At 41.5% G+C, this 11928-nt stretch overlaps 1 protein-coding gene across 1 annotated transcript; it reads left to right on the forward strand.

The window, feature by feature from the left end:
- The first annotated feature begins 661 nt into the window (after positions 1 to 661).
- arsa (arylsulfatase A) lies at positions 662 to 11783 on the forward strand. Its single transcript, XM_026176178.2, has 8 exons — positions 662 to 975; positions 4210 to 4450; positions 4588 to 4806; positions 5149 to 5318; positions 5601 to 5725; positions 10757 to 10884; positions 10968 to 11070; positions 11162 to 11783. The coding sequence occupies exons 1-8, from the start codon at positions 755 to 757 to the stop codon at positions 11452 to 11454; spliced, it is 1500 nt and encodes a 499-aa protein (XP_026031963.2). The 5' UTR covers positions 662 to 754; the 3' UTR covers positions 11455 to 11783.
- Positions 11784 to 11928: the final 145 nt, after the last annotated feature.

Consider the following 11928-nt stretch of genomic DNA (forward strand, 5'->3'; position numbering starts at 1 on the left):
GCTTCTGCAGCGATGCACCAGTGATTTATTTCTCCTCTTGCTCGTGTAATTGACCAGGTGTCAAGTCGAATCAGTGGCAGCAGCCAACCTTCCCACAGAGGACGGTAGCTCGACCGCGAGACCTCAGATTAAGAATTTTAAAGAGGAGACAAAACATGACAGAGGAACACCTCTAACCAGTAAATTACTCAACTGCCTTTCTTAGGACATGTCTGTATGATGCAGTGTGTTTACTGTTTTGTGTCATTTGGTTAATGATAATTATGATTGTGTATGTATGTATTTTAGTGTTTTTATTTTTGTTGCTTTTGTTGTTCCATTGAAAATAAAATGGAACAACAAAATCCGAAAGATGATCATTTCAAGCCATGAACAAAGGACAAACAATTTTAAAACCTTTGTGAAAGGTGTGATTGTGTGCAGTCAGTTAACCTATTAAATCTGGACCTAATTCACTATGCAGAACTTGGGGATTTAAACTAAAAGTCTTCACATTGGGTGTTGAGCTGTAAGAAGGAGAATAGGTTGTAAAAATATATATTAATTTAAACGTTAAAAAGCAGAAATTAAAAAAACAAAAACACAAAAACGGTTGTGCGCTTTAGTCTAATCTGATGCTTAAGACTACATTTCCCAGCATTCCGTGACATAACCGGCGTGCAGCCGTTTCCGGCCTCTGGCACGTGACGTTCTATTTTGTTTTTAAGAGATCTGCCGCTTCCTTATTATCAGTCAGACTTAAAGACGGAAAAGCATGGGATCCAGCTGCTTCGCCTTTTTCGGTATTTTACTTTTGTGCACCTGCTCGGCTTCACCGCCGAATTTCGTCCTCCTCTTCGCTGACGATTTAGGTTTCGGGGACTTGGGCTGTTATGGACATCCTAGTTCACTCACTCCCAACCTGGACCGCCTGGCAGCTGAAGGGCTCCGATTCACAGATTTTTACAGCACCTGCCCCGTGTGCAGCCCGTCCAGGTACCAGTGTAATCAGTACTGACTGCGTGTGTGAATAAAACGTGCGTTATTGTGTATACTTTGTGTTCTAGATTACAATCAATCCAGCCCTTTTTGGGCACTTAATCACTTTATAGAACTGTTATGGCATAATTGTTGCAATTTCTGCTGTCCCTTTGGCCTAATTCCTGGAAAATAAATGTTTAATCTCTATGAGGATTTTACATTCATAGATAGATAGATAGATAGATAGATAGATAGATAGATAGATAGATAGATAGATAGATAGATAGTCAAACAAAAAAATTCAATTTGATTAAATTAGATTACAAAGAAAAACCTTAACAGAAGTGGGAAGACCTGGGAGGGCATGTCAAAAACAGGAAATGTTTATGATGGGCAAAATAACAGTGACATTGGATAGAGAATGGAAACTAGTTTATAGTTTCAGTTGGCAACTTCATTAAACTACATAGGATTTTTTTCTCTCTCTCTCTCTCTCTCTCTGTGTGTGTGTGTGTGTGTGTGTGTGTGTGTGTGTGTGTGTGTGTGTGTGTGTGTGTGTGTGTGTGTGTGTGTGTGTGTGTGTGTGTGTGTGTTTTGTCTTCTTCAGCATTAAAGCTGTTTTTGAGTTCAGGTTTTTTCTCCCAGGTCCTGCGTATTGGGTTCATATGACAGCTTTCTTATAGTAAGAGGAAGAAAAAAAAATCTTGACATTTTTGTATTTCCTGGATGGTATGGATTTGATTTATGTTCATGTGTATGTGTATCTGTGGGTTAGCGTGCAAGCTAATGAGCTATGCGTGACTGCAATGAAGAAAAGCGAGCATATCAGCATTCTCACAAACTGATGTTTGCCCTTTACTTTGATGCAACGTTTCCTGCTGCAGAAAGCAAATTTTCAAATGATGTATTAATAATGAATATGAATAATAATTCAGTGTCCAATCTAACAGCCCTAGGTCAGTGGCTCAGTTTTACTCTCCCATGTATATTTTTATTGGGCTGCAGTGTGAGAAAAATAAACCTTTTATTTTTTAAGTATTGATATAATTTAATTTATATATTTATTTTCTATAAAATATAGAAATTATCCAAAATAATGTTACTTCAAATAAGTATGGTCTAGTATACCCCATGCTCCTGCTTCTTGCAGGTATTGCTGCCATATAAGGTAGGACAGCTGCGGAGAGCCTGTAATTTAAACATCATAGATTGGTTCAATAAAATTATAATGAAGCACCCAAATGAAAAAAATGATTGCATTAGATTTTCTTTTTTTAATAATTGAGTTCTTTGAGTTACTTGAATCGTTGAAGCCTTGATGGATAGATTGACAGATGAGGTCAGGCAGGAGTCTTCTTGGACTATGATAGTAACAGATGGAATTGTGATCAGTAGAAGCAAAACAGAAGAAACAAATGAGCGGAAGACAGGCGGAAACGTGAACATGGAAAACAAGGAGTAGAGGTAATAAAGATGGAGAATACCTGGGGTCAACCATCCAAAGCAACTGACCGTACACAAGAGTGTTAAAGAAGAAAGTGCAGGCAGGGTGGAGTGGGTGGAGATGAATATCAGGGGTGATTTGTGATATTTGTGACACCAAAAAGAGTGAGTGGCAGTTAGATATCTTATGATTTCATTGGGAATGACCAGCACAGACAGGATTACAAATCATCATCATTTTTAACTCAGATTTGGAGACAGTTGATTAGTTAAAGTTAGTTAGGCAGGGTTGAAATGGTTTGGACATATTCACATGAGGAATAGTGAGGGGTAGAGGACCATTTCAATAAAGGATGTTAAAGATGGAGCTGGAGATGCCAGGCAGGAGAAAAGAGGAACATGCATTGGGTTGGTGTGACAGAAGGGATAGGGTGAGATGGAGGAAAGCGATCTGCTGTGACAACCCCTAAAGGGAACAGCCAAAAGAAGAAGAGATTGCTATTGTTTTCATCAAGTACATGAAATTTTTCTTGGGCTGAAACGATTGATCGAGTAATTCAAATAATTCAATTTTTTAAAATTCTCAACACAAATTCATTGTTTTGATACTTCTTTTAATGGAACAGCTCTGTAGGGCGGCGATGTATAAAACGATATAAACACGAGCGTTTCACCCACATTCGCGACTGAAGACAGACCTACAATACAAACGTATTTAGGAGCAGTGTGTAAATAAACATTGTGACAAATATTAACCACACAGCCTCCAATTTTACACAAAAACACAGAAAACATGTTTCTAGTGTCCAAAACAGCAGCACTGTTCCTGTACTCACCATTAAAACCATTAAAACCTTTTCCTGGAAAAAACTAGCGGGAGTCCTTCACCAAAGCATCTGATCAACGCCGACGTGAATAAAAAGTGAACTTTGTAGCCTGGAGAAGTTGTATTAAAATATGCAAATGAACTGTTAACTTAGTCTGATACCTGACTGGTTAAATTATACGGCGTGCTGAAGGCTGTCGGTGGTTTTACATGGAAGCATACCTGCAAGAGACAGGGGGGAGTCTAAAGGGGGGCATGGGGTATACAAGACCATAATAATTTCAAGCTTTCGTAACATTTTTCAGATTGAAAGTGAAATTATATAAAATATTGTGTTCGTTTCATTTCATTAAAATGTTAAAATATAAAAATAAAAGCTTTTCTCACAGGCTAATATAAATGTACTTGGGCAGTAAAACTCTTAGCCACTGACCTGAAGGTTGTTAGGCTGAACACTGAACTATTATTAATCTTAATTATTAACATCTACACCAGGGGTCCCCATTCTCAGTCCACGAGGGCCGGTGTCCCTGCAGGTTTTAGATCTCACCGTGGGTCAACACACCTGAATCACATGATTAGCTCATTACCAGGCCTCTGGAGAACTTCAAGGCATGTTGAGAAGGTAATTTACCTGCAGGGACACTGACCCTCGTTGACTGAGATTGGGGACCTCTGATCTACACCATCATACATCTGTTATGGCGCAAATGTTGTATGCAGTAAAACTTTAAGACATTGCAATTTCTAAAATGGAAACCAATGAGCAGTTCATTTTGAAAGACCTGTGCTCTGTCCCTTTTGAATATTTGTTATTGCTCATTAATAAGACAAAGGTATTTCTTATCCAACTACTCGATTAATCAATAGAATAATAAATAGATTACTCAGTTACTAAAATAATCGATAGCTGCCTAGTTGCCTTTAAATGTTTCCACTGCTCTGTTAATTAACTGCCTTGTTTGTTGTTTTTTTCCAAGGGCATCATTGTTGACAGGTCGCTATCAGACCCGGTCAGGAATCTACCCAGGTGTGTTGTACCCAGGATCTATAGGTGGTCTTCCTCTCAATGAGACCACCATCGCCGAAGTGTTAAGGCCCCTGGGTTATGCTACAGCAGTCATAGGAAAGTGGCACTTAGGGCTTGGACACAATGGCATGTTTCTTCCAACCAAGCAGGGCTTTGACCATTTCCTGGGGATCCCATACTCCCATGACATGGTCAGTGTGTTTCCAGTCTGTGCTACTTAAAATTGTCTTTTTTTTCTTTCTTTTTTTTTTTAAACTATATTCACTTTACTATTCTTCACTCTGTACTGCTGTCTGTTAATTTTTCAATCTTGTCTTTTCTTCCCCAGGGCCCCTGTAAGAATCTGACTTGTTTCCCTCCAGATATAAAGTGCTATGGAGTGTGTGATATTAACACTGTAACCGTCCCGCTAATGCAGAATGAGGTCATCAAACAACAACCCGTCAACTTCCTGGATCTGGAGAGGAGTTACAGTGACTTTGCAACAAACTTCATAACCACATCGGTTGAGAAAAAACAACCATTCTTCCTCTACTATCCAACACATGTGAGCAACAAGAGCAATCTGAAGAAAATGCATGAATTAAAGTGTGCAAAATCAACCTTTGAGTGCAATCAATGCCTAAAAATGTGTTTTCATAATGGTAAATATCAACTACTGTGCATGTCTGAGAGTTTTTAAATTGGGATAATTTAAACATTTCCTAGTCCTCTGTAGATAGATAGTAGTTACTTTCCAATGTGTTCGAATTTGTCATTTAAAAGACATCCCCAATTATTCAAATTTCAGTATTTTAATATGATCAGTCACTTCTAGAATATAAATATGCGGCATTGAAAGAGTCAATATTTCAAACAACACTAATAACCACTTGTTTTCTTGCTTCAGCACACCCACTACCCCCAGTATGCAGGTATAGGGGCAGCTGGACAATCTTTAAGGGGTCCGTTTGGGGATTCTCTGTTGGAGTTTGACAACACTGTAGGCCACCTGATGGCAACTCTGGAGAGGACAGGAGTGATCAACAACACATTGGTCTTCTTTACATCAGACAATGGGTTAGTTTTCAGGACTTGTTAACATTTAGAAATTAAAAGATTAAAGAAGTCCAGTTGCCTTCTTGTCAAACTCTTAAAACTACCACACATAACTTAGAGACAACAATGATGACTGAAATGCGCTAGAGTTTTGGAGTTTAATTCCTCATGCTGACATTTAACCACCCTCGAGAAAATTTTTTTCCTCTGTTCAGTAGTCAAGTTCCTAGAAATCTTTGCACTATTGCGATATTACATTTATCTTTTTTCTTAATGGTGTCTGCTTTCTTTCTCTACATGTAGGCCTGAACTGATGCGTATGTCCCGTGGAGGCAACGCTGGTCCTCTGAAATGTGGCAAAGGTACCACATATGAGGGAGGCATGAGAGAACCTGCCATCGCCTACTGGCCGGGAATCATCAAGCCAGGTGAGGACATTTTAGTGGTCTGCAAAAAGTCCAGACTACATCCTGCTTCAAACTAAAATAAATAAATAAATAAAATCCTGACCCATCCTTGATCTTGCCACACAGACCTCAGTTTGAGTACATTTATTTTTACCTGTTACTGCTGACCATATTCGAAAGCAGAAAGATGGTGTGGTTGTTGGTGTCAGACAGCTTGCTCTGAGTATTTCATGAACTACTGATCTGCAGGGATTTTCCTACATAGTCATCTGTAGATTTATAAAGAATCGTTTAAAAAAGAAAATATCAAATGAGGATCAGTTCTCTGGGAAAAAATTACTTGACTTGACTTTGCTGTTCCTAGGACTGTGCTCTGCCTGCTAGCATCTTGCACTCTGCTGTTATTTGCTGGATTGTCTCAGGGGCATCTTTACACAGCCTGCACCTGGGGTCTTGCCTGGTGTGGTAGAGCCAAGCCGCTATGCTTCTATGGATCTTGTGCTGAGAGTAGGATTTGGGTACTGATAGGATTTCTGTATGTCAGCCACTTCCTCTATTTGCCTGTGGTACATACTGTGCAAGGGCCTGTCATTCCATGATGGTTCCTCCTCTTCATTGTCTCATCCTGGATTGTGGTACTGACACTCACTAATCCCCGCCCTCCTTCCTTCTGCTTGGTGTACAGTTTCAGGGTGCTGGACTTGGGATGAAACCCTCCATGCATGGTCAGGAGCTTCCTCGTCTTGATGTCAGTGGCTTTTATCTCCTCTTTTGGCAAGCTTATAATCCCAGCAGGGTACCTGATCACAGGCAGGGAATTGGTGTTGGTAGCCCGTTCTTGTTCTTACCGTTCAGCTAGCTCCTCAGGACTTGCCTGACCCTCTGCAGGTACTTGGTGGTTGCAGATTTTCTAGTGGCTTCTCTGTGATTCCCATTTGCCTGTGGGATTCCTAGCTATCTGTAGGTATCCTCGATCTCTGCAACGTTGCCTTCTGGTAGTTTGATCCCCTCACTTCTAACAAGCTTCCCTGTCTTTGGCTACGTTCACACTGCAGGTGAAAGCGCATCAAATCCGATTTTTTTATTTTTTTATTTTTTTATTTTTTTTTGACCCTATGAGACCCATATCCGATCATGGTATGACAGTGTGAACGGCACAAATCCGATATTTTCAAATCCGATCTGGGTCACTTTCGTATGTGGTACTAAATCCGATACATATCTGATGTTTTAGAAAGCGACTGCTGTTTGAATGGTCAAGTCGCATTAAATCCGTCTTTTACGTCACTGACACAAGACAGACGCCAATTATCAGCGCCGGAGAAGCACCCGATAAGACATCACGAACGCTTCCTGGCCATCCAGCGTAGATGTCAGTGAAACTGTTGGGAAGACAACGTTGGAGAAACGTGAACATTTTATTTGTACTGTATAATCTGCAGATTCTGACAGAAATCTGCAACTATCCTTTGAAGCACCGCTCCTCTCTAAAACAGCAATTAGGATCATTATTAGGCTATTTACATAATAATGTAAATAACAAAATAACTTAAAGCAAAAATTGGGAAACGTAAAGTCCGAAGTCTTTATATTAAGGGCCATCTTGGTCTAAACAGAGCGCGTTGTGTGTGACGTCTTCTTTTGCGCATGCGGGCCGCTTTGAGGGTTCACACTAGAGCGTGTTTGCTGTCGCATTTTATTTGTAGTGTGAACAAGCAGACAAAAAAATCGGAATTGAGCATTAAGACCTGCAGTGTGAACGTAGCCTTTGTTACCATCTGACCACACTTCCCCAATCTGGACGACATTCCGATGTCCTTGCTGTAGTTCCTGGTGGTGTTGATCAGTGAATCAATATCTCATTCCCTCTTGGCATACAGCTTGATATCATCCATGTAGAGGAGGTGGCTGACGATGCTCCATTCCATAGTTGGTATCCATAGCCAGTCTCGTCATTGGTTGTTCGCTGGGAGTTGGATGGGACTCATTTCTTCTGGATGTCCTTGGGGATCAGGACTGTCCAGCCATGAGTTAGCCATTCTGGGTATGTCTCATTAACTAGTAGCTGGTTCATTTGTATTGCCAGATGCTCATGTAGTACAGTCAGCTTTTTCAGCCAATAGGCATGAACTATGTCATAGCCTGGTGCTGTTCGTACTGGAGACCCAATCTTGGATGTTTGCCACTGTGATGGTTACTGGTCCCTGTTCAGGGAGGTTGCTGTGATCTGCTCTTGGATCCTCTAGCCAGTGGGCATTTCCATTATGGGTTGCGTCCTTTTCCCACATGCTCTTCCAGTATTGGTCTGTCTCCAGCCTTGGTGGAACTGTTCTCATATTATTCCCCTGCCAATGAGAGTACACCTTGGATGGTTCTGTGGAGAACAGCTGGTTTATTCTCCTGCCTTCTATTTCTTTGGTATACCTCTTCAAGTGGCTGGGCAAGGCTGTGACTCTTTGCTTGGTTTCCAAGTTTCCAAGACCCCAGGTATGGACAGCTTGACGTACTTCTTAGGCACCTTTCTGCAGCTCACCTAACCCTATTTCAATAATAAGATTGCATCTCTTTTTTTCAGTATCAAAGTATATTACCATTAATTAAAAACAGTCTTGGGAAGGTGACATTCCACTACAGTTTACAGAATACATGCTGCAAAATGTATTTTGTAACGTATTCCGTTAAATTACTCAATGAGAGTAACATATTCTGAATACTTTGGTTACTGAATATATTATCAAGCTTTTTACAACTACTTGAATGTACTATTGCTGTGTGAATTATTACTATTACTGAAGGATACTCGCCACATCAATACCAACTAGATTTTTAAATCTTAATATAAAATGAGTGACAGTAGGGTGGATATTAGGTAAGGCTGCACTTTTTGCAGCGATCTCGTGTAGAAAACTATTCAGCGCGTATATAAAACAGTTCCACGACTCCGAACCATAGTAAAGGGACCTCTGGCTAATATGTTGGTTCAGTGTCAGGCCCATAACCAAAAACTAGCTTTACTTTGTTTTTTTTTTGTTTTTTTTGCCTGTCCCGTTTGGCTCTTTTGCCATCAGAATTATTGCCTAAAGGCAAAGAAAGATGCCCAACAGATTTACTTTACCAAATTGACCATCCCAGCCTTGCCATAATGGTCCATTTGATTCACCTTTTATTGTTTATTTTATTTTCACTTGCTGAATACGGGACAGACTTGACTGGGGGAAAGAAAGGGAGAAAGAAAGAGGGAAAGAGAAACAGCTGAGAAGAGGGACGGGGGAGAAGGGCAAAAAACAAAAACCAACAGAATGAGCAGAAAAAAAAAGAAAAAAAATGCATATATCGATCACCTGTTGAGAAAGAAAAAAGAAAACAAGCAGAAGAGAACAAGAGTAATAGAATAAACAACATCACAATGATATATGGGAATATGACAGTAAATACTAAATATTAAACATTATTGTGCAGCACATAAGATCAACAGAACACAGTGTGCTTTGAGGTAGGAGCCAAAAAGGGTGTAGTTTGTGGGTGTGATCACCCGTGTGTACACCTGTGAGCATGGACGCGCTTGTTTTTTTTAAAAGGTTCCTTCATGTAATGATCTGCTAGAGGGTGTGGGGGGGCCACAGCCCCGTCCTCCAGGGCATGAAGCAGGTGTGGAGGAGATCAAAACTCCAGACATCCAGAGGCCCCCAGAACACAAGAGACCAAGGAAGACTAACAGAGGGGCAGCCGCGCCACTGTCCCAGAAAGAGCTGAGGAGAGTCCCAGATGAGGGCTCACTCAGCAGCCGCGGAGCAGAAGCCAGGGGGAGTTGCAGTGACGCGCCCGTGAGCTCCGTCGGCAGCCAGCTGTGCCTGAGTGACCGAGCCCCAGGCCGAGAGGCCGGGGCCACCCCACCTCCGAAGTGGCCCGAGCGAGCCCCAGGCTCCAGGCCCCGATAAGCGGCCGCCAAGGAGTGAGCCGGTGTGTACCTGGACGCCCATCCCCAGACACAAAGAACCACCAACGCACCGATGTCTGAGGGAGTCCGCCACTGGCAGGGGAAGTGGTGGTGGGGGGAGATAGGCCTCCAAACCTTAGAGGGCCTGAGATGTCTCCAGAGAGGTGGCGTCTGATACCCAACCTGACATATAGACACAGACATACAGGCACACACAGATACAAACATCCATTCCCACCCTCATGCTCTCATATGCACTTACTCCACACTCAACCAACGTGGAGACAGACATAAAGAGACGCTGTACACATGATCACACTCCCCAAGCGTACTCTACGAACCGGGTCTAGGTACCCTTGCCCCTGGAGGGGGGAACTGCACCCAGACCCAGGTGGTGTTACCCTTTTCCCTGCGGTGGGGAGAGGCAGACCGCCCCGACTCCGCAGCAGCAGGGAGGCCCCACACTCCAGACCGCAGTCGGACGGCCAACTCCTCCTCCTTACTTTGTTTTTTGGGTCAACTTTGCCAGCGTGAGACAGAGAGAGGCATTGAAAGGCTGCTCCAATGGAACTTACTGTTTAGGAGAAAAACACGAACACAGTGTACAGTCAAGTCTTAATAGCTTACTTACAACTGGGCTACACTGCCCATGCGGCTACATTCTTTAGGGCTATGCCTGTAACACTCTGCCTATTGCCTTCACATTAAATTATTTTTTTGAACAATAATTTTAAAAAATATTATATCACGTCATTATGTGGCCCGCAAGTAGAGGTGACAGGGGCCACGAGATTGAGACACAGGCATTTGAGCCTCTTATTGCGTGTTTTGTTTGGGTTTTCACCGGCGTCGAATTACCAAAAATAGAGAGGGGACAGCCTAATATATGAAACAGGAAAAGACCGCAGTGTAATCTCTATTTCAACAAAGTAACTGTATTCTGAAGACTACCTTTTTAAACGGTAACTGTAACGGAATACAGTATTTTAAATACGTAATGGTGGTACATGTATTCTGTTACTCCCCAACACTGATTAAAAATAATTTATGTACATGTAGCCTTTTAGTGATTGCTGTTTTTGTTTTTTGTTTTCTTATGAACAAATCTATTGAAGGTGTTACTCATGAGATGGCCAGCACTCTAGATATCCTCCCCACATTGGCGCGCCTGGCAGGAGCTGAACTACCACAGGTGATGCTGGATGGGGTCGATATGACGGATATCCTTGTTAAACAAGGAAAGGTAGGAGCATTGTATTTAAAGTTGTGCAAACACTCAAATAATGGAAAAACCAAGCTCGTGTGTATTTTCTCTGTGTTTTACAGAGTAAAAGGGAAGCCATGATCTTCTACCCTGTAGATCCCAGTGAAAAATATGGCCTCTTTGCTGTAAGGCTGGGAAAATACAAGGCTCACTTCTATACACAAGGTACTACGTGTCATATTTTGAATATTGCAAGTTCACACTGTCACAAGTTTTAGTTGGTCTTAATTCCTGCCTGTTCATGTTTGTACATCAGGTGCTTTCCACAGCAGTACTACACCAGACAAAGACTGCCCAGAAACAGCAGTCTTCAAGGCTCATGACCCTCCTCTGATATTTGATCTGGAGGCTGACCCATGTGAGCATTATGCTCTGCCAGTAGATACACCTGACATCCAATCTGTGCTGCAACAGGTCAAGACAGTTAAGGAGCAATTTGAATCCTCCATGGTGTTTGGAGAGAGCCAAGTGGCAAAAGGAACAGACCCCAACCTCGAGCCTTGCTGCAACCCTGAGTGTAGCCCCAAACCTAGCTGCTGTCAGTGTTGATGAGAAAAACTGTTACAGCTTAAGGAAGGAAGGGAAAGTTGGACTAAAGTGCTGCTCTCCTGTGGAGAGTTTTAATTACTGGAAATGGAAAATGAATGTAAAGTAAATGTGCTCCCTTAGTGAGGAGATGATTTTCTCAAATTTGATACTGTTAAAATTATAACTAATGTTTAACAGTGTACTGTATCATCTTTCTTCTGTGCTGTGAGTATTGTTTTATTTGATTTCTAATTTCCACTCAAGGAATTCTTGGTAAGCCCTTTTCACTCATAACATCATGAGTTAATTAAACAATGAAGACAACAATAAAGTTTCAGACATCAATCATATATTTTCAAGATGTATTTTCAAACCCATGAAAAGGCAAATGATTTTTTTGTTTCCGTTGAAACTCACAAGTCTTTGTTTTGAAAGATACAAGATCAGATATGTTGTTCTGTCACATACTCCTTTTCATTTACTCGCAATAAAAGG

This window comes from Astatotilapia calliptera, chromosome 7, assembly GCF_964374335.1.
Source record: "Astatotilapia calliptera chromosome 7, fAstCal68.1, whole genome shotgun sequence".
Lineage (NCBI taxonomy): Eukaryota > Metazoa > Chordata > Actinopteri > Cichliformes > Cichlidae > Astatotilapia > Astatotilapia calliptera.